This window comes from Chanodichthys erythropterus, chromosome 19 (assembly GCF_024489055.1).
Source record: "Chanodichthys erythropterus isolate Z2021 chromosome 19, ASM2448905v1, whole genome shotgun sequence".
In the NCBI taxonomy this organism is placed as follows: domain Eukaryota; kingdom Metazoa; phylum Chordata; class Actinopteri; order Cypriniformes; family Xenocyprididae; genus Chanodichthys; species Chanodichthys erythropterus.
Genome location: NC_090239.1, coordinates 28,817,274 through 28,844,567, shown reverse-complemented (window position 1 = coordinate 28,844,567; position 27,294 = coordinate 28,817,274). Strand labels below are relative to the sequence as shown.

Below are 27,294 nucleotides of genomic sequence, written 5' to 3'. Positions count from 1 at the left end.
GTAAATTATCAGGAAAAGTTTATTTAAAAGTGGACTAATCCTTTAAATAAACATTTAAATCTGAAAAAAAAAAAAAAATTTACTTTAGACATTAAAATATATCATAGAAGAGTTGTATTATTGCCTATATTGCATGTTTAATATATTTCTGAACAACTTCCAGACAAAAACAAAAAAAGGAGCGCCACGTCATTGACCCTTAGAGCAAAGTTCCCACATATGCAGGCAGCTGGCATATTGGAAACCACAGCCACTAGGCATGCAGCAATCCTGGAACAGACCAAAAAATAATTCAACTGTAACTTCTGCCTTAAACTGCGCATAATATAGTGGATCTTAAGTGCAATAGGTGTGTTAGGATGTGAATAAAAAAAATGCCAGAGACATTACTCATTCTGCCAGGAAACTCTTGGGTGGATTCTACAGAGTTGTTTTAAATGAACTGAGAGGTTCACCTAAACACAAACTATGAAATGTAATTACTGATTATTTATGTATATGATGCCAATGCCAATGCCGATGGCAAAAAAAAAAAAAAACTAATTTGAAAGACAAAAAAAAAGAAAAAAAAAAAGTCTTTTCAACATAAAAGACATGCCTATAAACGAAATGTGACAATGTCATATCAAAGATGTAACACATTTACGGGTTTGATTGCTTTGAAAAACAACCATTTCGTTTTCGACTCAGATGAGTTGAGTTAGTAGCTGTAGTGTAATGGCTCGTTTTTTTCCTTGTCATAACAAAGTCTCTGGTCCACGCCAGCATTTTTTAAAAACAGAGACTCTCCAACAGCTGCAGTGAATTATGTGCTGTGAGCACTGGGACTCTTCCGCCCACCACCTCTCAAGGGTCCCTCAGACCCGAACAACACAAGCCAGGGTTTCCTGAATGGTCCCAATATACTTGATTCTATCACCTTTTACAAACTGATTTCCATTCTTTCAAACATTCATTGGCCTTTTGCATTGTATTACGTTTTGCTACGTGCCAACTGAGTTGCTAGGCTTTGTCTGTCCGACGTGCTTAAAACGCCATACCGCTATGAACTCAAAAACAAGGCCACGGCGATTCACCTCAGCAGTAGTTCTTGGGGAGAATGCCACGTTTACCCTCTGAAAGCTACAGGGAAAAGTGTTTCCCTAGGCCTCGATCCAGAGGACAGTTAGCCCCAAGCACATTCCTCACCGAACTCACTTCCTGTCTCTATACTTTCATCCGACAGACAACAAAAAGATGAACTTTTTAACCAGGCCTCGGCCAAGCACGAGCACAAACATACCCAGAACAGAGTTAGCCAAAGTACACTTTTAACACACAAGCAGTTTCAGAATGTACTCTTTATATTTTCATAAATAGAAGACCAGTTGTGTGTCTCTGTTTACTAGGAATTTAGTAAGCAATGATACTTAGTAAATAAATGATTGTCTTAGTAATAGTCAGAAGTCTTTAAAGTGGGAAAAATAGCTCCAAAGCCAAACCAGCTTTCTTCGGTGGAAGAAAGTTCACCTATTTTCCACATTATAAACATGCTATAAAAACTGAAGTGTTTTACAAAATCACCAGGCAGCAACAATGTTTTATTTGGGCTCCCCAGAATGGATCAAACCCATCTGCGATAAGAGTTATGCTTGTTAAACAAGCCATTTGATCCCTTCCTGTTTGGAATCTTAAATAGACTGCTAGTTCACTTTGGTGCCCGACTCTGACCTACGGTGATCAAAGACATTGAGATGTCGTGTAAACTTGTTTGGGAATTTCTTTTGCAAGGGTACTTTTGCAAATCCCCTGCCAAGATTTGGGAAGAGAAACTGTTTCCATCTCATCTAAGACACGTAATGAAAAACAATCTGGGCTTTGGAAATTTGGAAAAACCCAAAGCCCTTGATGTAGACTGGACAGAGAGTACTACTCCTTATTTGTACAAACACTATCTAGAAAGTCGAGAAATTGGAAAAATAAACAATTATCTCCAAAATACGCAATCAATGACTGCTAAACATTTATCTTTCAACATCACCACTGCAGTATATCCTGAACACTTTGGCCACGTTCACACAGCAGCAGAATACGGTTGTCAGTCCCGAGTCCTGTTCTGTTCACATACAGTTTACATATTTGCGGAAGTGACAACTGCATTCTATAACCAAACTCACACCCGTAAATTTTCAGGACTCACAATCGCATTCTTGGAAAACCCACACTGTATGAACGGAACCGGAACGGTCAACTAATTGTCTGCCACGTCATACAGTGCGAGAAAGTCGCTCGACGCTGCCCAAACGAGTGTCTACCGTTTGCTGTGGGCTTTCTGACGCTTTTCGGTCCAGTCACTGTTCATCACCGAAGCTGCTCCCATCAGTTTTTTTGTTCTACACGTGACTCAAATGCTCTGCTCTCCACCCAAAAGCTGCTGTCAGTTAATGAAGATTTGATGGGTGAACTGGCTTCTGAATTGGACTCTTGTCGTATCAAAAGTGATAACGCTTTTCAGTTTCAGTTTTATGGACATCTCCATCTTTGATATTACTTTAGTCACTGTCTCTGGTAAGAGAATTCGGGCTTGACTCCCGTTGCATGTTCATACACAGAAACTATTCGAGATGCTACTGTAAGTTAGTTGCTGTTTGAATGGGACAATTCAAGACTCAAACTTGTAAGTAAATACGGTTGTCAATTCCAAAAACTGACAGTGTGAAAATAGCGTTTGGCTACCAAATCTGAATCCATCTCAGTCTGTTTCCTTTGGCTTCTGGTATTTGATCTCTGAGTAAATAAAACAGGATCCACAATAATCAGAGACAAAATATCTTGATTTATAAAGAAGTAATCAAATTCAGTTCAGTTGCATAGCTACTATTGATCTGTTTACCAATGACTAATTGAGCAATGAGCAATGACTTTATATATATTTATATCTCTTTATATTAAAATCTAGCGAGATAACATTCTGCCTAAGGGACATTGTAAGGCAGAATCCTAACTGAATGGAACCTCATGACAGTCTGAACACTATATTGGCAGGAACTGCTCCGCACACAAAGTGCACAGGAAACTTGATTCAAAGTGATTCAATATAGTTTGGCATTAGCATGTTGAAACTCTAACAATCATAAAAATAATTGCACATACATTGCATATTGAGTAAAATAATCACATTTTTATCAATACTCAGGTAGTGAATTTTCTCATTTCATCATTCAACGGAAAGTATGTTAGAAGGCAACATGACTATATGGAGCACCAATGTTAAAATTCTGATTAACACCGATAGGTCAACAATTATTTTCATGTTATTCATCACTGATAAATGGAACATATTAAAATTCAATAGTATTTTGTCCAAATAAATAAAATATAAAACACTAAAAAGTAAAATCTATAAATTTAAAGGTGCCCTAGAACCAGTTTTCAAAAGATGTAATATAAGTCTAAGGTGTCTCCTGAATGTGTCTGTGAAGTTTCAGCTCAAAATACCCCATAGATTTTTATTTTTTTAATTTTTTTAACTGCCTATTTTGGGGCATAATTAACTATGCACCAATTCACGCTGTGGCCCCTTTAAATTGGGCGGCCCCTTTAAACCCTTTGATTCTGAATGAGTTTGATAGTGCTCTGTGGCTAAAGGATAATGCTACACTGTTGGAGAGCTTTATAAAGAATGAAGCTGTGTTTGTGCATTATACAGACTGCAAGTGTTTAAAAATAAAAATAGTGACGGCTCTTGTCTCCGTGAATACAGTAAGAAACGATGGTAACTTTAACCACATTTAACAGTACATTAGTAACATGCTAACGAAAAATTTAGAAAGACAATTCACAAATATCACTAAAAATATCATGTAATCATGGATCATGTCAGTTATTTTCGCTCCATCTGCCATTTTTCGCTATTGTTCTTGCTTGCTTACCTAGTCTGATGATTCAGCTGTGCACATCCAGACGTCCTGCCCTTGTCTAATGCTTGAACATGAGCTGGTATATGCAAATATTGAGGGCGTACATATTAATGATCCCAACTGTTACGTAACAGTCGGTATTATGTTGAGAGTCGCCTGTTTTTCGGAGGTCTTTTAAACAAATTAGATTTTCATAAGAAGGAGGAAGCAATAGAGTTTGAAACTCAGTGTATGTCTTTTCCATGTATTGAACTCTTGTTTTCAACTATGCCAAGATAAATTCAATTTTTGATTCTAGGGCATCTTTAAATGCAAGTGCATTTCAGAAAATTGTAATGTATAGTTTGAAAAATTAAAGGGATAGTTCACTGTCAAGCCATCCTAAATGTATATGACTATCTTCTTTCAGATGAACACAATCGTAGATATATTCAAAATTTCCTTAGTCCTCCAATGGGTGTGAATGGGGGGCAGTGTTTTGAAGTAAAAAATAATGCATCCATCCATAAAAAAAGTAATCCATACGACTCCAGTGGGTTAATAAAGGCCTTCTGAAGCGAATCGATGCGTTTGTGTAAGACAAGCATCCTTATTTAAAACTTTATAAAGTAAAATAATGAGCTTCCGGTGTGACAGCCATATGCATTCATCGTACGTCCAAAAAACTAAGGATTTTTGTAAAAATATCTCTGATTGTGTTTGTCTGAAAGAAGAAAGTCATATACACCTAGAAGGGCTTGAGGGTGAGTAAATCACGGGATAATTTTCATTTTTGGGTGAACTAACCCTTTAATATCAATTTTTAAATCTGATAAAGATTGCATTTAACAGTGCTTTTAAATTTTTAAAAATGTTTATAATGTTCTCTGATGTCCATAATGTTAGCAAGATTTATAAATCAAAAACATCCTAATTTAGAAGTAATAGGCTATTTTCTATTCTGTTTTTGACCCTCTCTTTGAAACACTCTGTTTTGATTCTTGTTATGTGAAGCAGTCAAGAAAGGTAATTAAAAAGTTGTAATTACCTTTTTTTATTCTGTGAGGAAAAACAAGCTTCCATTACTAATAATTAAGCTAATTACATTTTGGAAAAGCTTTAGTGTTGGCAGCCTATATGATGCATTAAAATGCTATCTACGTAGGCAGCTCACTATAGATTCAACAGACTGTATGTTACATTATATGGGTGCTGATCTTGGCATAGAAGCATACATCATTTTGACACAGTAGTGCAGTGAACATAAGATAAAAAGGTTAGTTCACCCAAAAATGAAAATAATGTCATTTATTACTTATCCTCATGTTGTTCTACACCCGCAAGACCTTCATTCATCTTCTGAACACAAATTAAGATATTTTTGATTAAATCTGATGGCTCAGTGAGGCCTCTATTGCCAGCAATGCCATTGTAAATCTCAAGATCCATAAAGGTACTAAAAACATATTTAAAACAGTTCATGTGAGTTCAGTGGTTCTACCTTAAAGGGTTAGTTCACCCAAAAATGAAAATAATGTCATTAATGACTCGTAAGACCATTTAATACAATGCTGAATAAAGTTGTAGTTTTTGTTATTTTTGGACCAAAATGTATTTTCGATGCTTCAAAAACTTCTAACTAACCCACTGATGTCACATGGACTACAATGATGATGTTTTTATTACCTTTCTGGACATGGACAGTATACCGTACATACATTTTCAATGGAGGGACAGAAAGCTCTCGGACTAAATCTAAAATATCTTAAACTGTGTTCCGAAGATGAACGGAGGTCTTACGGGTTTGGAACGACATGAGGGTGAGTCATTAATGACATAATTTCCATTTTTGGGTGAACTAACCCTTTAATATTATAAATTATTATATATTTATAATATTAATATTATATAATATTATAAATAAATATATATTTTGTCACAAAAAAATAAAAAATAAATAAATAAATAATGACTTATCAACAATATAGTGATGGGCTGATTTCAAAACACTGCTCCAGAAGCTTTACGAATCTTTACGAATCGAATCAGTGATTCGGATCTCCTATCAAACGGCTAAACTGCTGAAATCATGTGACTTTGGCGCTCCGAACCGCTGATTCGATTCGTAAAGCTCCAAAGCAGTGTTTCGGCCATCACAAGATATTGTTGAAAAGTCTTTATTTTGTTTTTTTGGCGCACAAAAAATATTCTCGTCACTTTATAATATTAAGGTAGAACCACTGTAGTCACATGAACTAATTTAAATATGTTTTTAGTAGCTTTATGGATCCTGAGATTTACATTGCTCTCAATAGAGGCCTCGGATTTAATCAAAAATATCTTAATTTGTGTTCCGAAGATGAACGAAGGTCTTACGGATGTAGAACGACATGAGGGTGAGAAATTAATGACATTATTTTCATTTATAGGTGAACTACTACCTTTAAAAAGAGACAGAGTCACCCTGGTATGGTTGCATTCCTGCTCAACATAACAAATACAAATACAAATACAAAAATTAAAACACATCTGGAACAGAAAACAAGTTAATGCCTCCTTTATGTGATCCAGTATAGAGAATTCCAGGATGACAGTGAATTTCGTCCACTTGAGCCAGCTAAAATAGTTATAAAATGAAATGATGAATGTTTTTTCCCATCCAAGAGGTACAATAAGATTCATAAAAGCATTCTTGAATGTTGCTTAACTGCTCTCATTATAGCCAATCTGATGGAGAAAGAGCTTTTGGAGCACGCACCTGCGATGTTAACATTTCTGAAAACACGCAGAGATGAGCAGTTCACAGCTGTTAAACATGAAGGTTGAAGATGAAACTTTAAAATATCTGAAAACTGTTCTTACGATTAACAACCGTTGCATCCTTATTCAACCAAATGACAACAGCTGCCTATGAAGTATGCATCCATTGGCAAAGTGGAAGATAATATGACATGCCAGAATGTCAGTTAAAAGAAAAACAAAATACATATTTTTTTCCTCACAATAAAAGTGCTTTCTACTTCTGTGGATTGTACTATGATTTTTCTGGATGTGAAACACAAGGTCACTTTGTGTTTGTTTGAACTCTAGTTTTATGACTGATCTTAAATCTAATTGAGTAATGCTGAGATTCTAACATTTGGTTTGGCAAATTAATCTCATAATTTACATGAGCTTCTCTGTATGTCTTCTAGAAGAAACCGAATCCTTAAGGCATTCCTGCAGCAAGCAGGTTGATCAAATACACTATAAAATCCTGTGAGGAGATGCTGAATGACCTCAGCAGGAAGGATTGCTGTGGTGAACTGAACCTAGAGACTTGGTGTGTGTGTAGGAGGAGGATGATGTCCCTTTCAAAACTCACTCAGAACCATGAAACAACATGGAAAGCATGACCCGACATGGACAAAGCATTACAGCAGAGACCTTCAAAGCACTTTACCATCCCTACAGAGACGTGGATGAGAAGCTCCTGACAATTTTTATAAACTGCTGGATAAATCCACTAGTTTAAAAATCAAACCGCAACAGATTAATGGAAAAAGTTGCATTCATGAATGTTTTGTGACTCTACTAGAGCCAATACAATTTTTCTTTTTCTCAGTTCTGAATTCCACTGTTTTTCAGCCAATCAACTGAACAAATGCCAAATGCTGTCTGAATTGTGAGCCAAAAATGACAAATCATTGTCCAAAAACTGCATTTCATTTCATCCTTAACTTTTATGAAGCAGTTAACTACATTGTCACTTTACAATTACTTTAACAAAGTCAAAGATGTTTTAACACTGCCCCCTATTGGTTGAGTTGTTCACTGCGCACACAGTTAATATAGGCCTACTGTTAGAATATTAGAATAGAGTCCTCTCACTAAATAAAATTGGGGTTTTACACTAAAGTGACCTAACTAATCAAAAAGGCCTAGAAGAAAAAAAAAAAAAAAAAAAATATATATATATATATATATATATATATATATATATATATATATATATTTCAAAAACAATATTCAAGAATGCTGTGGAAAAGATAAAAACAAAAAACTAAACAAATAATAATTTGAAGAATCAATACTTATATACGCAATAAAGTCTATTTTCAAATGTAGACTATAGAAACTTTCTTTGAAACAATTGGACGCTCTCTGTAATTGAAAACTGGAGCCTTAACTATATATTTAAACTCATGTTTCTGAAGAGAAAATCGGTATGGAAGCGAGAATTGTACACGGGAGGTGAACAAAGGAGACGGGGAAAATAACCAGCTCAGCTGTGCAGATGCTGGAGGCAATGCATTAGATTTTTGCATTACTATTTTTAAGTGTTTGTTCAGTTAAACAATTCTTAAAGACAGTTATTAACAGCAATGGTGCCTTCTTCTAATTTGTAAACTTTGCAGAGTGTTTATTTCTTTCAAACTCTCTAAAAAGTGATGATTGTTGTCATGGAAACAAGAGTTTTACCTAATAACATGATCTCCAGTTTTTTCCGGTCCACTCGAAACCTCTCCTCGGTCCACTCGGGGTCCGGAGGTGCCGTGGGTCCGCTGGAGTCATCTTCAGACACTGGCAGAGGGGAATCAGTGCTGCGCTCGCTGTTGGAGCCTGGATCAGATTGCTGTAAATATCCGCTTAAGGGTTCACACTGAGCGGCCATGACTTTCACAGAGCACCGCTGACTCTCCGCAGCCGTCAGATCAGATCATTCCAGCGGAGAGTGAGCGCCAGTCATCGCGGCCACGGGCTCTGTGTGTGAGTTACGTTGACCGGAGGAGTATAAAGTGAGGGCAGGCAAAAGTAGAGCGCCGCCCTTTGTTCAATATGAGCCAGAGAAGGGGGTCTGTGGGTTACAAAATGTTGGGAGCCAGTTCAGTTAACTTTGCCTAAATGCTGTCTTGGACTAAGCACTCGCAGTTCACGTTTTGAGACACAGCCAGTGTTTACAAACACGAACTTTATTATGAACTTATTATTTTGGCATATGAACTGTATGCTTTGTTTTAAATTAGCAATAATATATATATATATATATATATATATATATATATATATATATATATATATATATATATATATATATATATATATAATCTTCATGTTTGTATTTTATTATTATTATTATTATAACACTGGGAACTTTTTTAACAACAACATAAAATATAATGTATTTTATTATTATTATTATTATTATAACACTGGGAACTTTTTTAACAACAACATAAAATATAATGTAATATAAATAATATAATACAGTTTATTATATAATAAACAGAAGTTGTAAAATAATGTTTACAGTTTAATAAGACAATTATGTCAACATTTAAGATAAATATACTTTATCTTACACTATAAATACATTTTATTTTTTTACAGCTGGCTATAAATGCATCGAATAATTCTTTAATATTATAAAATAAAAACAGTTTATAGTAATATAGTATTTTATAGCGAACCCGGATCACGTGACCCATGATGCTTCTGCTGCAAGGATGTAGCCTTCAGCTGGATGAATTTGACAGCTATGAACTTGAGGTGCTTACACAAATTTCAAGTACGTACCTTCTTTATTTTCCCTTAGATGTACTCAAGGCAGCCGTATTCCCTTTTTATTCCAAATCCGGCTGTGCAAATGGTATAAAGTGGCATTAAAGGCTTTGTTTTGTTAGCTTATGTTGCTAACAAAATGGAGGCGAGCGCGTCTTTAAGTGTAATCTCTGAGCGCGCAGCAGCGTTTGTTTTATATTTCACCCATAAGGCTGAGGCTCTTTTTTACCATTATATCAGTTTGAGTAATCATGTATGATGCCCAAAACAACTGTCAAGGGTTGATGTTTTCACTAAGTGTTTCTGGGGTTTGGCAGGATGTCTGAACATGGAGATGGGGATGGAGCGGCGAGCTCATCTGCCGGTTTCAGACCATCATTTGCTGTGGGCAGAGGACTGCCAGGCCGAGTATCACTGAATCCCCCTCCACCAGGCAGACTGACCTCTTTGCGCTCCAGAGATCTCACCCTGGGTGGATATAAAAAGGTTGCACCCTCTAATGTCAATGGTTCAGTATCATTTTTGGGTTTTTGTGCTGCTCTTAGCTTTAAAAAATGAAGAAAAAAGGGATGTTACAATAAATAGATACAGCATTTTAAGTTCAAGATTAAAAGAATGTGCATATCTAGAAACTTTTACAATTGACTGACTTTTTTTCTTCTCCCCAACAGAAAACCTTTGTACCAAATGTTCACTCTGTTCGTAAAAATAAAGATGAGTAAGTATTTTAGACATCATTATAAACTTTGTAGTACTTGTGTTTTATAGTTGGGAAGTAGACATCTTGTAACTATGGCTACATGGTAAAGCTAAAGTGTAAAAATTAGGATTTAAAAAAAAGAAAAGAAAAAAAAAAAACATATATATTTGGATGTGTAAATTGGACATTTCATGATACGATCTGACATTGATTCTTTTAGCCAGTGATACAAAATTTGCTTATACCTCAAAACTTGCTATGATATGATTGCGATTTTAATAAATTCAGGAGACTGCGATAGGTATATTGATAATTACATTTTACATTTAATTTTATTAACTCACAAATATAACCAAAATATAACATGAACAATTAAACTCACATAAAACTACCACAAAAAATAGTTGTTTTTTTAAAAATAATATAGAAAATAATGAAAAAAATCAAGCAGCACATGAGATCAATGTGACTTCTTATATATATATATATATCATTACAGTATCCCCCAGTTCCACAAACAAGGCTTAAGCCAGTCCTAAACTAACATGCATGTTTGAGGTGTTGTAACTCAAAGCAACTTGTACTGACATATCTTAAAATATGTCACTGTCACTGTTTTGACTCAAGATCCACATCAGTAATGTTTTTTTCTATTGTACATTTATAAAAGCTGCTTAAATATCCTTATTGAATCCTAGCTTAGGCTAAGCCCTGTCTGTGAAACCGGGCCTATATAATATAACAGACTTTTGTTAACATTTTTAAGTAATAATAAAAAGTTTTTAATCAGTTCATTGAAACTTCATAATTATTATAAGTTTATAACCCTGGATTAACTATCAGAGATTAATTTCACAGTATTGACACATCTGCAACACTCATTGAAAGTAAATGACAGGTCGTTCTGTCATGTAAACCGCTGTCAATGTGAACTCACATTGTGTTTTGTGTCAATGTGTTTTCTGGAGGTTACAGGAGGGGACTCGCACTGCACCAAAGAAAGATAGAAGAGACAGAGAAGACAGACATAGAGAGAGAAGGCGACGAGAAAAACCTCAGACTATTCAGTCTCACTCCATCTTTGAGCAGGGTCCTGCAGACACCTACAGGAAGCCAGGTAAAGCACACTTTTAAAGCACAATTATTGACATTATATTTGACTGTAGAGCCAGAGGAGACCTGGCCCCCTGGTGTTGCCTGGTTTCTCCCAAGGTTTTTTTTTTTTTTTGATTAACCAACATGAAATTAAAGGTGATAAAGAGGATCTTTTCATCGACTGAGAAACCAAAGAGTGTTAGTGAGTTTTTGAAATGAGCGCATGCGTAAGAACAACCCCCCTCCTTCACAGCTCATTTCAAGGGAACGCCTCCCAAAACTCGTGCACGAGTATTGGAACACGAGTGTTTACCACCAGCATTCGCTGTGTCGTGTTAGTGGATTCATTATGTCAGACTCACCGCAGGTAACTCATAATCTGCAGTTGTTTCTCCTGTCTCCTGACAAAAAACATTGCATGCGGCGCCTGTGGAGTGTGGAAAGTTACTGGAGCATGCAGCCGCGCACGTCTCTCACAAGGAACGTCATGGCAGTGATTGACAAGCCAGAGGGCCAATCGTTTATGCGATGATCACGTAAATGATTGGCTGATGTTTTTAAGGCCCTACCTCGTGCACAGATGATGTATATTAATATTATTCCTTTCAGTGCACCTAATAAATAGTCTTTTATCAGTTAGTAATGACAGTTTCAAGTAATATTGCAAAAATGTATAAAACAAAACATCCTCTATAGCACCTTTAAGTTTTTCATTCCTTGCCATGGACCATGTTTCCATCCAAACAAGAATTTAACTTGTGCGCAAAATTTAAAAAAAAGCACTTTTTTTTCCATCCATGTGTTCAAGAAAACAAAATCGTCACCTCCTGGAAATTGCCACAAAACATCCGTAATATAAATGACCACTGTGGCTCTTTTTTCGTATATATCACAAATGACACAGAGAAGGCAGACTAAATGCAATAAACGCTGTTATGTTATATTGCGTTTGAATGCCTGGTGTTTGTTAAGAGGGAACAGTGGCATTTTCATCACATACTCTTACCTCAGCAGAAACAAAATATGTAGAATATGTAGAATAAGGAACATTAGCATGTGTGTGGGCCATAGAGTGATGGATGACCTACCTGTGGGGACAACACTTCACACTGCGGACTGATGACAGCTCACTGACCACTCTCCTGTCATCTAAGGGCCAATGCAGAGCAGGTATTCAAATACCCAGATGGTCATCTAGGCTGATGGCATTTACCTATGACATTCAGTATAACCCAGGATGCAAGAATGTGACCGCAGACTGTTTATCTCTCTTACCATTTCCCAGTACTGAACCTAGTCTGGAAAAGTTGTGGCACTCACCTCTACGCTCACAGTAACCAACAATGAATTCAAAGCTGCATGGAATTCTTGTCCTATTTAAGCAGAGGCTGCTAAAAATGGCCAAAGTGTGCTAGGGCTCTGGATCGTGCTTTACAGCCATACTTTCAATTATGGCTTGAACTTTAACTCGTACTCGATTTAAAATTTTACATGTGTTGAGTAACCGGCAAAATGCCAGACGTGGCCAATTCCACAGATGAGAATCCATGAAACACATTATTAGACCATTTTCTAAGGCTGCACAAAACCACAGGGCTGCGATTCAATCAAATAAATATATGCCCTGCGGGTTTAATAGATATATGCGCTTTAATTATTTACATGCGTGTAGGTTACATGGCATCTCAGAGTGGCTCTGTCACAGTAAATGCTGCTCCACATGAACTGTTATCATTTACATGCGTGGAGCGTCTTGATACTCCATCACTGCATATGCTGCGAGTTTGGTTTGCTTATAATGTTCATCTGGGAAGGCAATTTATGCCATTTTATCAGAATTGTAAGGTAAATCATTTATAAACCTACACCAGCCCAGAAGAATACATTAATATGTTTAAAAATATGTGAACTGCTCATCGCGATTTCAAAATACAAGTTTCTTGATCAAGAAATTACAGTGGCTGTACCATTTCTGTCATAAAGAAGTTGCCAAATATTAAAGATTAAGTAAATATATGCATTTAATGTCGTTTGGACAATATTAAACAAGGACTTGATCTGCTGTAAGTTTAACAACACAAGGTTGGTGCCCTCTGCAGGCATTTTTTATAATACATGTAGAAGATGATTGTTTATACACTGCCCTCCAAAAGTTTGGAAACACCCCTGGCAAAGTGTGGTTTTGGACGATATCAGCATAAATCCTTATCATTTTTTTTGTGCAAATACATTAAAGTAACTTGACATTATCATTGAAGACCAGCAATAATAATTTTCATTTTGATTACATAATAATGGCAATATATACATGTCAAAGTCAGACATGCCCCTTTGCCAGCTGTGATGACTGGTTAGTGGTTAAAACTTGGCCCAGGTTTGTAAAAGATTTTTGGGTCAGCACACCTTAATAGCTTCAACAATTGAGTGCCAATTAAGTTTAGAATACAATGAACCAATTAAAACCCAGTTTAGGTCAGATAGCTGCTAATGGTGGATATTTTGATGAATCAATTTTTTTTTTAAAGTTTTTTTCTATGTATAAATGTTTATGTAATAAAATAGTTTCGTAGATTGTGTTGTCCCTTATCAGTGCAAAATTATAACAAATTTAAAATGTTTCATGCCAATATTGTCCAAAACCCCACTTTTCTCTAAAACTTTCTGCAGGCATACCACGCAACGTCACATGCCACAACACATTGCACTAAATTCTTGCATGGTAGACCCATGTTAACCAAACATAACGTCTCTGGTCTTCACTTGCCATCTGCAGGTAAACTGCCCTAACCTAACTGCCCTAACAAACAGGCAAAAAGTAAACAGTACAGTGACAAAAAACGCAGTGCAGTGTGGATTCTATATGTCCATGTTAAGAGACCAGGAATTGTGGAGTCCAGTGAACGCTCACTGAGTTTTATTCTAAGGCACTCAACAATACTATATAGTAAATCTCAGCTCTGATTGTTTATATTGTCACAAAATGTAAACTATATTATTGCCAAACTCTGCGCATAAACTTGGTAATAAAAGTATATGCAACTTTATCCGTGTACATACAATATATTAATATACAAACCCAATTCCAAAAAAATTTGGGACACTGTACAAATTGTGAATAAAAAGGAATGCAATAATTTACAAATCTCATAAACTTATATTTTATTCACAATAGAATATAGATAACATTTCAAATGTTGAAAGTGAGACATTTTGAAATGTTATGCCAAATATTGGCTCATTTTGGATTTCGTGAGAGCTACACATTCCAAAAAAGTTGGGACAGGTAGCAATAAGTTAAATGTACATATAAGGAACACTGGAGGACCAATTTGCAACTTTTAGGTCAATTGGCAACATGATTGGGTATAAAAAGAGCCTCTCAGAGTGGCAGTGTCTCTCAGAAGTCAAGATGGGCAGAGGATCACCAATTCCCCCAATACTGCGGTGAAAAATAGTGGAGCAATATCAGAAAGGAGTTTCTCAGAGAAAAATTGCAAAGAGTTTGAAGTCATCATCATCTACAGTGCATAATATCATCCAAAGATTCAGAGAATCTGGAACAATCTCTGAGCGTAAGGGTTAAGGCCGGAAAAACATACTGGATGCCCGTGATCTTCGGGCCCTTAGACGGCACTGCATCACATACAGGAATGCTACTGTAATGGAAATCACAACATGGACTCAGGAATACTTCCAGAAAACACTGTCGGTGAACACAATCTACCGTGCCATTCGCCGTTGCCGGCTAAAACTCTATTGGTCAAAAAAGAAGCCATATCTAAACATGATCCAGAAGCGCAGACATTTTCTCTGGGCCGAGGCTCACTTAAAATGCACTGTGGCAAAGTGGAAAACTGTTCTGTGGTCAGACGAATCAAAATTTGAAGTTCTTTTTGGAAAACTGGGACGCCATGTCATCCGGACTAAATAGGACAAGGACAACTCAAGTTGTTATCAGCGCTCAGTTCAGAAGCCTGCATCTCTGATGGTATGGGGTTGCATGAGTGCGTGTGGCATGGGTAGCTTAACACATCTGGAAAAGGCACCATCAATGCTGAAAGGTATATCCAAGTTCTAGAACAACATATGCTCCCATCCAGATGTCGTCTCTTTCAGGGAAGACCTTGCATTTTCCAACATGACAATGACAGACCACAAACTGCATCAATTACAACATTATGGCTGCGTAGAAGAAGGATCCGGGTACTGAAATGGCCAGCCTACAGTCCAGATCTTTCACCCATAGAAAACATTTGGTGCATCATAAAGAGGAAGATGCGACAAAGAAGACCTAAGACAGTTGAGCAACTAGAGCCTGTATTAGACAAGAATGAGACAACATTCCTATTCCTAAACTTGAGCAACTTGTCTCCTCAGTCCCCAGACGTTTGCAGACTGTTATAAAAAGAAGAGGGGATGCCTCACAGTGGTAAACATGGCCTTGTCCCAACTTTTTTGAGATGTGTTGATGACATGAAATTTAAAATTAACTTATTTTTCCCTTAAAATTATACATTTTCTCAGTTTAAACACTTGATGTCATCTATGTTGTATTCCGAATAAAATATTGAAATTTGAAACTTCCACATCATTGCATTCTGTTTTTATTCACAATTTGTACAGTGTCCCAACTTTTTTGGAATCGGGTTTGTAGTAACACTTTACAATAAGGTTCATTAGTTAACTACATTAGTTAACATGAACTAATAATGAACTGCACTTCTACAGCATTTATTAATCTTTGTTCATTTCAACATTTACTAATACATATTAAAATCTTGTTAACATTAGTTAATGCACTGTGAACTAACATGAACAAACAACGAACTGTATTTTCATTAACTAACGTTAATGAATATTAGTAAATACAGTAACTAATGTATTGCTCATGGTTAGTTCATGTTTGTTAATACATTACCTATTGTTTAACTAATGAACCTTATTGTAAAGTGTTAGCATTAATATATACTATTTAGCAGATCTCAACTGATTGCTTGTATCGTCACAAAATGTAAACTATATTATCGTCAAGCTCTAATCTGCTAAATGCAACTGTAAGTCATGAAGATATTAACATATTGCAATGACATTTTTTGTAAAGCTGCTTTGAAACAATGTGTAATGTGAAAGCGCTATACAAATAAAGGCACAAGATGTAAAATACTTGGATTAAAATATCCAAAAACCACTAGAACAGTGTTATATATTTTGTTTACTTGTGTATTTACATATGCCAAATGTTTCCAAGAACGACAATGAGAAATAAGCAATTTAACCAGGACACGGACTGTTATATCATGTTATATGGCTCAACACAGTAAGTCTTGTTGTTTAAATCTCGTTTTCTTGATTTACTGCGAATACCATGTTTTACCATGCCTAATATCGGTCTATCTAACTACAGTGTGTATTAAGTGTCTCATAGCAGCCACCAAGCGAACGCAGAGAAGCACTGTAACAACTTTCAACACTCAAATGTATCTAATATAATAAACAGCGCTACCTTACCCCACATACGCTTGACCAGAAGAAGAGGAAGCAATGACTGCTCGTCTCTCGTGAATAATCGCTCCAGCGGCCTCGTTCCGCTCCCACAGCACTCGGCCCTGCTCTGCTTCATTCTACAGTAACGTTCATCATCTCATCCATGAACATGGTTTTTGCCCGAGTCCCATCCCAATTCTTTTCCACCGGCTGTAGATATGAAGACAACACCTCCCATGATTCCGCAAAATCAAGGCGTTATTAAGCTACACCTTTGTTTTGAATAAGCAACCTCTAGCAGTGAATATTTACATAGTGTGCCTTTAATTCACAATTAGCGCTGACTCTTAGTGGTAAGATGAATATTAAATACCCAGGGTATCCGCGGGGTCTTGAAAAGTATTAAAAGGTGATAAATCAATTTTGGGAAAATTAAGACCCTTAAAAAGTATTAAAAAGTCTTATCACGGCTTTATAAAGTCTTGATTTTTTTAATTTATTCATTTTTTATTAAAAAAAAATGAACAGGTACATAAACTAGGCTATTGTGGGTGCGTTCGTAAAATTACTGCGAAAATGTTTTATGTATGTTTTATGTTTTCTAATACGTCACCGACGGAATGGTCCAGCGCTGCGCGGCGCCATCTGTAGGACAAAGCTCAGCAAAGATGTAGGAATATCTGATCAGAGTTGTACACGGATACACATTTTTAAATAAATCTGCCGTGGCAAAGCTACTGAAAGTGATTTTCGGTGCTGGTAATCCATATATAATTTGCTGAAACAAACTCGTCATGGAGAGCGCGTCTCATGGTTGCGTAGTAACGACAGACGCCACCGCAGCGCCCGAGCGCTTTGGAAAGAAGAAAGTGGCGCCAACCCGTTTTCCATGCGTTTTTAGACGCGATATATGAACGGTCCCAGAGTTCAAATGGCTCAACGCACCAAATGCGAGTAGAATCAGCGCTGAAACGTGTTCGGTAACTTTTTTTTTTTTATGAATGTGTTGGGAATTAAATGTATAATTTGCAACGGCTGTGATTTAATTATATAGCATGCTTGCTGTAGCAGGTGTGTGTTTTCATTTTCGATTAACTGTAAATGCTACTTTGCTTGTGATGTTTAAATTTGCATTTAGAATGATTTTTAATTCTGTTGTTTACAAAGAGAAGTTTCAGTATCACATGATTCTTCAGAAATGCTGATTTGCTGCTCAAGAAACATTCACTATTTATATTATTAAGGTTAAAATGCAGTTTTTGCTGCTTAAAATTGTGGAAATCCAATTTAAACATTTCTGGTAAGATTTAAAAAATACAAAAATTAATACTTTAATCTGTAATACTTTAAAGTGATAAAGTGAGTGAAGAGTAAAGACATTTAAAATGTTACAGAATATATTTTAATAAATAATATATTTGATAAATACATGTAATATAATTTCAAATAAATGCTGTTTATTCCTGTTTTTCAAAGAAAACGAACAAATATCACCGTTTCCACAAAAATATGAAGCAGCACAACTGTTTTCAGCATTGATAATAATCATAAATGTTTCTTGAGTATCAAATCAAATTGTAATTGTTCTGAAGGATCATGTGACACTGCAGAGTGGAGTAATGATGCTGAACATGATCACAGGAATAAATTACATTTTACAGTACATTTCGCAGGTACTTTAATAATAACAATTATATACACACACATATAAAATAATGTGTGTGTTTCCATCGTAGGTTAGGTCTTAAATTTCATGTAAGGTGGTATTAAAAAGGTCTTAAAAAGTCTTAAATTTAACTTGTTCATATCTGCAGATACCCTGATACCAATCACATTTCATTAGTCATTTTACTGTGTCTGATTTTGCAGGTAATTGGGGCAGTACTAACCTGAATGACTGTGATCCTACACTTGTCACAAAATGCATTAAAAAGGAAAAGAACAATACTGAGGATGATGATAATGAAATTTTACAAAAACTCCAACGAGATGATGTAAGCTAAGTCATAATGACCCTTTATCATTTGACCTATTTCAGTCTTGAAGGTTAATCAATAGTAAATTAATGTTTTTTTTTCTGGTTTAATTGAGCAGTTTTTGGATGATCCTGGATTAAAAAATGATCCTAAGCAAAGACCAATCAGACTTCCACTCCATCAGTCATACACCTTTTTGTCAACAAAGACAGCTAGTTCATGTAAGTTACAGTTTATGCTAGCAGTAATTTTATGTGGTTTGTTTTATTGCCAGTTAAAGTGTTTTCATGCTACTTAAAGTAAACAAAGAACTGAATCTAAGACATTTTTGCAGTTAAAGAGACCCCATCTGATAATGCACTGAAATCACTCAGAGCTGAGCAGAAATACCCGCTGCCATTGAGGGGAACATGTGAATTCCCGCAACAACCAACTGTTGGAGAACTTTTCCAGCAGCTAAGTGTTTCAGATCAGGAAGAACTGCTGTTTATTCAGCTTCCTGATACCATACCTGGTCAACCTAAAACCTCAAGCCCAGAGAAAACCAAAAAGGACAACAAAACTGAAGACAAGCGCTCATCACAAATTAAAACTCTGGTAAGTTTAAGTTTCATACTGTCACTTGAAGGGGTTGTGTTTCTTTTTCCCCCTGTGCTCTAACTTTTCATGTTTTTCCAAATCAGTTTTTCAATTTTGTCCCTTTTTTAATAAACTGTTTTGCCACTTTATATTACACAAGTTGTTTTCACAGGTCAGTTTCAGTATACACTGTCTTTCAGAGTTGGGGAAAGTTACTTTTAGAAGTAATGCAGGACAATATTGCCTTACTCCCTAATGATTTCATAGTACACTTTTAAAAGAGTTTGTTTCCTCATGAAATGATCCCTTGAAGGGAAACTGTATTCAATTACAAACGTAATATCATCTTCACTGTCCCCTTTTAATGCTATGATGATATCATTTTTCAGGATCAGCCTGATAAAGCTGCTGTACCTTTGCTGTCTGACTTCTCAGAGGGTCTGATTGGAAAACTGCAAATTAGAAAGTCTGGTAAAGTCCAACTGGTCATGGGAAATGTTACATTAGATGTCTCAGAAGGAGCGGCCTTCTCTTTCCTACAGGTGAGTTAGCACATTGTAATTTTAGTTGCAGTGTAGCAAAATGATCAAGTAAAGATTGACAAATAACAAAATCAGTTGGGACTTTCTCATCATTATGCAATTAAATCACACTCTTTTGAAATATATTCATCACATTAGGCCATATTACAATTCTTGTTTTTCCTTCCTCAAATTAAAGACTTTTTTTTTTTTTTTTTTTTTTTTTTTAAATATTATTAAGAATGTTCTTTTATCCATTTAAAATATTTTGGACTTTTTATGGCTTTAAATTTGATCAAGCTGATTTTAAGACTTTTTAAAAAATAAGTGAAAAAGTGTTTTGGTTAGGGGTGGGCAATATGGCAAAAATATATCACAATTTTTTTTTTTTTTTTTTTAAGAGATCACAATCTTGTCATGATTCTTTTTCATGACAGTTTAAGTGCAATAAGATGTGAAAGATAACTTCGGGTGTACGTGCACAGAAAAGCTTATGACAGAAAAGTTTAACTGGCAAGACTTTAAAACACATGTAAAAAATAAACTTTCATGATGCTGAAGAACTGCATTCACATGATTGAAATTCTACTGCTGCGCTGCTAAACATGATGTGAATATATGCATTGTTGTACAATATAGAACTGCACTGTAGCACGATAATAAGATCTCTCTTCAAAGGCAGATCGTGGATACACTTTAATCATTCACAATCTAAAATTGTGATATCGCACAACCCCTAGTTTGGGTCTGTGCTCAATATTTTTTTTTGTCCCTGCTGTAGCTTTCTGGATTGCCAAGCTGATATTGTCTATTTATTCAAGGACTGTATGACTGATCTCATTTACATGAAGGATGTTTCATGCGATATGATCATGTTCGTATTTGCAGCAACTTGTTTGTGTGCGGCTGTCAGAGGGCCTCACCGGGGACATGACTGTGCTGGGAAACATCACACACAAGCTGGTGTGTTCACCTGATTTTGAGACTTTACTGCAAGAAGCCAAATTGCCATCTGATCTCTCCTCGGCTTCAAAGTCCTGATTTTATCCCACAAGAGTATTTAAAATAATTATGTAAATAACTGTTTTTAAATGTAAAAGTTTTAAATGTGAGGTTTTGTACAAAGTACTTTCAATTTTAAGTCTATATTTAGCCTAAATCTGAGGCCACTTGATTTGCGTTTAAAAGGGATAGTTCACCTAAAAATGAACGTTTTGTCATGTTTCATTATTTACTCATGCTTATTTATTCCTGCTTCAAAGAAATGTAAAAATGCAGCTCAGAGATTCTTTAAAATATCTGAATGTTTTAAGGCCTGTTCACACCAGTGACTATAATGATAAAGATATATAGAATCCATCCTGCTTTAAAGAGCTTGAGTATTTAAAGTGGCAGCACGTTTATAACAAAGAGAATGTTTTAATTTGTGATTGTGGACATTAATATAGTCATCGTTCTTGGTGTGAACAGGCCTTTACAGAAAAGTCATACAGGTTTGGAACGTGACGTCAAGTAAACGACTCAGTTGTCACTTTGGGGTGAACTATTCCATTTAACCTTAGAAAGCACACTTATAATGATGTTTTAAAAGTTTTCATTAAATTGTAAAGTATTCTGTTGTAAATACCTTCTGTTGCTTTTATATAAAATGTAAATGTTTATTTTGTAAGTAAAGACATACAAAACATGGCGTCCTCTTTTAAAGCATGATGTGCAGACTCATTCTAAGAAGCAAATGAAAACTGATGTCAGTAATACGGTTCATGCTAAGTTAAGAAATGTTCTTAAGTAGCTTAAAAGCAATATAGTACTATGAAAGCAGTCATATTCAGTGTGTAAATTATTATTTACATAAGTGAAACCAGTAAAAAAAAAAGTTTTTGAAAAGATGGAGACTTCATGAAGGGATCTTCACAGTTTTAAAGCCTTCAATCTTCGAACACTATATAAATGCAGCTCTAATAACGGAAAGCACAGGCTTTTTATTGAGGACGGAACTGGCCTTTGTACAACACACTGTCTAACAGAGTCATACATAACCTCACTTCTTGGTGCTCTTCACAGTCTTTTTCACAGCTGTTCCAGCAACAGTAGCCTTCTTTTTTGGTGCTTTTGCCTTTTTCACTGTTACTTTGGATTTCTTCTTTCTGTCTATGATGGTTTTGGCTTTGATGGCTCTCCTCTCTTTTCTCCGAACAAGGTCTTCCCTTCCGATCTCAATCATGTGCTCCTCCCATGATTTTATTTCGTTCTTGTAACGGACTTTGTCATCCTCTGCCAGCTGTGTGTATATCTAAAAATGGATCAGTGTAATCAGATAAAGCAAAACATAGGCCATGTTCACACAGAAGTAGAATACAGTCGTCAGTCCTGTATTTGATTGCTTAATACGGTTCTGTTCACACACAGTACAGACAGTATTATTTATTGGAGTGACAACCACATTCTATAACCAAACTCGCACTGGTATATTTTCAGGAATTGCAACCACATATTCACTCAAATACTTGTTTCATTATTGTTTGAATCAGCATTTTTGAACAAATCTCTTGTATTAAAGATTCAATTATTATTATTATTTTTTTTACTAGTCACTTGGTGCACCTAGTGGCGTAACAATTCAGTCGATACTAATTATTTGAGCACCAAGTTACTTTTAAAAGGTAATTTGCTCTATTTTGTTAACTACTGTAGACGTCAGTGTTTATATCCGAACTATAAACTTTTTAATTATAAATTATAATTAATTATTTTCAAATTATAACTAATTTGAATATTTGTAACAGTAATAACAAAACTGTGTGTTTGAAAAGACTGTTTGTGAAGCTGTTTCATACCCATTCATGACAACTGCTCTCTCTGGATCAACGGCAGCACTAATGCACTTTTCAATGTACGGGTTTGTCAAAGGTTTAATAGACGCAGGTTAGTCGTTGTCATTTAAAGGCAGGAACACACCAAGCCGACAAACTAGTGGCGACAAAAGCAAACTGCGGGGTTGGCTCACGTCGGCAGCGTCTGGGTCCAAAGTTGCCCTGACACACCAAACCAACGCTCGACACCCGACAGCCAAGTAGCACGTCCGTTCTGTGCCTGCGTAAGATGAAATGCCTTTCCATACCAGCAGGTGGCAGTAGCTGAACAGCCAATCAGAATGATCAGATGGCCCGACGTACTGACGAGCCCCGACGCCGATTCAACGTGGAATCGGCCGAAAAAAAGCAGACGAGAACTTCAGCCTATGGTGCGGAACACACTGAGAAAACTTAGTCGGCCGACCGTCGGCTTTGTGTTTTCCTGGCTTTAAGAATAAGATTGCAATCTTGCAATGATTAATCGTGCAGCTCTATTTTTTCAGGATTCTTTAATGAATAAAAAGTTGAAAAGAACAGCATTTATTTATTAAGTTGAGTCTCTTGTATGCTTTACCAGTGAACAGCAAGGCAGCTTACTAAATTATGGAACAGAGCCGTATTGTGTGGTACTTTTGAAAAAAATGCTTTAAAAAAAAAATGCTTTACCAGTGAACAGCAAGGCAGCTCACTAAATTATGGAACAGAGCCGTATTGTGTGGCACTTTTGAAAAAAATGACACTCAGTTGAGGCAAAACTCACTTGTTTCTGTGTGTTGTTGAATCGCATCCAGTCATCTCTCAGCGACTTCAGCTTCGCCTGAAAGGAAAAATGACATTTAGCACATTTGTTGCAACTAATAAACACTGTATGAAATACTTAAATAGTATATTATGGAAATATTTTTTTAGGTTTTAATAGTCTGTAATATCAGTTTTGTTATATTGTAAACCTCAAATATATCAATAAGCAAAATGCAAACAGCTAAACTAGGTGCTAAGATTCAATATCCAGTCTCCAAAAATATTAGCTCCCTTGCAAAAATAAATAAATGAAATCATGTATTCAAAATATACTACAGTTTGATCATTTGGAGTCGGTAAATTTAAAAAAAAAAAAATTAAACTTATCCATCAAGGACACATTAAATTGATACACAAAACATCTCAATAAAATAAAATAAATGCTGTTCCTTTTAAATTTCTATTCACCAAAGTGTCCTGAAAAGAATGTATCATGGTTTCCACAAAAATATTACTGTTTTCAACCTTTATAATATTAAGAAATGTTTCTTGAGCAGCAAATCAGCATATTCGGGTGATTTCTGAAGGATCATGTGACACTGAAGACGAGTAATGATGCTGAAAATTCAGCTTTGCCATCACAGGAATAAATGACATTTTAAAATATATTCAAATAGAAAACAGTTATTTTAAATTGTAATAATATTTCACAATATTACTGTTTTACTGTGTTTTTGATCAAATAAATGCAGCCTTGGTGAGAATAAAAGACTTATATATATATATGTGTGTGTGTGTGTGTGTATTTGTCTTACCCTGAATCATTATGGTACACTTATAATAAGTGTTTATATTTGGACTATTTCAGACCGGACTGGTAGGACTCGCTGCAGTTTCACAGTAACTGCATGACTCGCCATAGACATACACGGAGAAAAGTAGCTCCGGCTACAATGTTCTTTCTCAAGACGCGTGCAGTTCTGTTTATTAACCGCTAGAGGGCCAAAAATCACAGACTGCAGCTTTAAAGGAACACTCCACTTTTTTTTGAAAATAGGCTCATTTTCCAACTCCCCTAGAGTTAAACAGTTGAGATTTACAGTTTTCGAATCCATTCAGCCGATCTCCGGTTCTGGCGGTACCACTTTTAGCATAGCTTAGCATAGTTCATTGAATCTGATTAGACCGTTAGCATTGCGCTTAAAAATGACCAAAGAGTTTCGATATTTTTCCTATTTAAAACTTGACTCTTCTGTAGTTAAATCGTGTACTAAGACCGACGGAAAATAAAAAGTTGTGATTTTCTAGGCTGATATGGCTAGGAACTATACTCTCATTCAGGCGTAATAATCAAGGAACTTTGCTGACGTTCCATGGCTGCAGCAGTGCAATGATATTACGCAGCGCCCGTGAGCCCCTGCTTGCACAGGGAACGTGCCTTGCAACCATGGAGACGTTTGTGAGAGACGCTGCGTAATATCATTGCGCCTGCTGCAGCCATGGAACGCCAGCAAAGTTCCTTGATTATTACGCTGGAATGAGAATATAGTTCCTAGCCATATCAGCCTAGAAAATTGCAACTTTTTATTTTCCGCCGGTCTTAGTACACGATTTAACTACAGAAGAGTCAAGTTGTAAATAGGAAAAATATCGAAACTCTTTGGTGATTTTTAAGCGCGATGCTAACGGTCTAATCAGATTCAATGAACTATGCTAAGCTATGCTAAAAGTGGTATCGCCAGAACCAGAGATCGGCTGAATGGATGCGAAAACGGTAAAACTCAACTGTTTAACTCTAGGGGAGTTGGAAAATGAGCCTATTTTCAAAAAAAGTGGAGTGTTCCTTTAAATTTTAGATAAAACTAAAGTTCAACTTCACCTGCATAGTAGTTCCCTTTGCTTCCTCGAAGTGCTCTGCCATGAAGATGTTGAAGGCGCTCCTGGGGCGTTTGGGCTTGCCAAGGCTATTCAGCTCCTATTGTTGAAGTACAATATTTCTTTAATATAACAGTAATCAAAATGCTTAATTTGTCAAAAACTCAGAAACTAAGTTATGAAAAAAAGGGATGAATATAGTATAAAAGGGAATAAAATAATTGGTGGCTTAGTATAGTAGTTACATGATGGAGGGCAACACTCACCTTCTTTCTCCTAATTGCTTTTCTTTTGGCCACTCTTTGTCGTTTTTCGTCTGCAATAGCAGCGGTCTGTGCAGGAGTGAGTTGGGCTTTGTATGTCTCCAAAGCAAGCTTATACTGCTCCCTGGATACCAAAGATGCATCCTGAAATGGCTGCACATGTGAGACAGTTCAAATTAGTGGCTGACTGTGGAATTGTTCTATACTAACAACTAAAAAAAAAAGTGTGGTAGCAGAAATAACGATAATGTCTATAATTAAGGGCTCTGGGCAAAAACGACAAAAAGGCGCAGAGATTTAAAATGCCTCTATAGTGAATTCACATGTTGTTGCTGTTTTTTTTCACTTGTTATGAAACATTTTATATTTTATTATATTCTGTTCAAGACTATCTGTATTTACTGTATGTTAGATTATATGTTTTAGGTTTTACAACTCTTATATATAAGAACTGGACAATTGTATAAAACACATATTAGAAGAGTGTTGTTCGGATTTATTATTTATTTGAATTAGGCCAACTAAAATATTTGACCTAATTGGACATGCTGAACATGCTGTTTTCATGCGTTTCAAAAAAAAAAAAAAAAAAAAGGGCTGGGTTGATTAATTTGACATTTTACACAATATTCATAAAAAGTACAGCAAAAAATAAATAAACATATGAAGCAGGTATGTACCTGCTTCTGTTCAGGAGTCAGCATTCTCCATCTCTCTGCTAACTTCCGGATAACATCCACATTTTTCAGTCCTAAGCAAAATAGATTGCTCTTTATCTTATTTTAAAACAAATCAGAAATGCAATTTAGCCTTAAAACTCGAATGGAAATTACCTGGGTTTTGTCTGCTGAAGGTGGGCTGCATCTCCTTCACATATGTCATGTAGGCTGTCAGGGGTCTTTTGGGTGGACCCCCTGTTGTGGTGCTAAATCTCTTTATCACTGGAGCCACACATGAACACCTACAATTGCAAAGCCATGCCATTAAACAAAACTGTCATGGAATGTAAAATTATTGAGGTTTTTTGGTTAAAAAAAATGAACAAAACGCTCTTTACACCTTACGAAAAGTTAAATGAACACTATTAAGCTAGTGCAGCGCTGTCACTACATGCATTAAATGATCACGTCTGTTAAACTGTGAGAATATGAAATTATAGCTGTCTATCTTTGCTGTATATTTCTGACGCATGTAAATTATAGTGCCAAAATAAAACCCATCGGATATGATACATTAACGTATAAACAGGACACGCATGAATAACCTTAAACTTGCAGCACGCTCACCTCACAACAGATGCACTTGAGAACAGACTCAAAGACTTCACCAAAAGATTAGCACCGACTGACATCAAGCTGAACGGAGCCATCGTACACGTGCTTTGATCTTCCCAATAATGTGAATCGAATATTTAATATGCACGGTGAGAACAATATAAACACAAGCTGACTAAAAAATATACTGTTATGGTTGTGAATTGTGTTTCTCCTCCTCCAGTTAAGGCGCCATTCCCTCTGCCGTATGACCGAAGTGCACTATGGGGGAATTATTCACCTAAAATTTCATACAAGTACTTTCACTAAATGAACATTTGGGAAATAGCAAAAGTGACATATTGCGCGACTTTAAAATAACGTGACGTGAAGTTTATTGAACCTTTAGACTATATATATATATATATATATATATATATATATATATATATATATATATATATATATACACATACATACATACATACATACATACATGCATAAGTGGTTTAAGTTTATAACATTTTATATTA

At 35.8% G+C, this 27,294-nt stretch overlaps 3 protein-coding genes across 6 annotated transcripts in view; 1 reads left to right on the top strand and 2 right to left on the bottom strand.

Annotated features, from left to right (window-relative positions):
• Positions 1–8,640, bottom strand: part of bicc1b (BicC family RNA binding protein 1b) — a 121,354-nt gene extending 112,714 nt beyond the window's left edge. For 2 of the 3 annotated variants that reach the window (XM_067370221.1, XM_067370222.1), the window contains exon 1: positions 8,340–8,640. In XM_067370221.1, the coding sequence (XP_067226322.1) occupies positions 8,340–8,532 (193 nt within the window). In that variant the 5' untranslated portion in view covers positions 8,533–8,640. The remainder of the gene's footprint in view (positions 1–8,339) is intronic. The other variant, XM_067370223.1, reaches the window with a different exon arrangement.
• Positions 8,641–9,337: 697 nt separating this feature from the next.
• On the top strand, positions 9,338–20,823 carry zgc:171971 (uncharacterized protein LOC569690 homolog). The gene is made up of 9 exons (XM_067370224.1): positions 9,338–9,426; positions 9,737–9,905; positions 10,091–10,137; positions 11,088–11,236; positions 18,568–18,692; positions 18,793–18,895; positions 19,009–19,271; positions 19,643–19,795; positions 20,663–20,823. Exons 2-9 carry the CDS (start codon positions 9,738–9,740, stop codon positions 20,813–20,815), a joined length of 1,161 nt encoding a protein of 386 aa, XP_067226325.1. The 5' UTR covers positions 9,338–9,426; position 9,737; the 3' UTR covers positions 20,816–20,823.
• Positions 11,292–27,022, bottom strand: tfam (transcription factor A, mitochondrial). Of its 2 annotated transcripts, none has more exons than XM_067370226.1 (8): positions 26,795–27,022; positions 26,342–26,469; positions 26,189–26,259; positions 25,512–25,661; positions 25,250–25,345; positions 23,390–23,446; positions 21,820–22,067; positions 11,292–12,363 (listed from the first exon to the last, which is right to left on the bottom strand). In XM_067370226.1, the coding sequence occupies exons 1-8, from the start codon at positions 26,875–26,877 to the stop codon at positions 12,360–12,362; spliced, it is 837 nt and encodes a 278-aa protein (XP_067226327.1). In that variant the 5' UTR covers positions 26,878–27,022; the 3' UTR covers positions 11,292–12,359. The 2 variants fall into 2 exon arrangements, with proteins under 2 accessions (XP_067226327.1, XP_067226326.1); XM_067370225.1 differs by lacking the exon at positions 11,292–12,363 and adding an exon at positions 21,431–21,498.
• Positions 27,023–27,294: the final 272 nt, after the last annotated feature.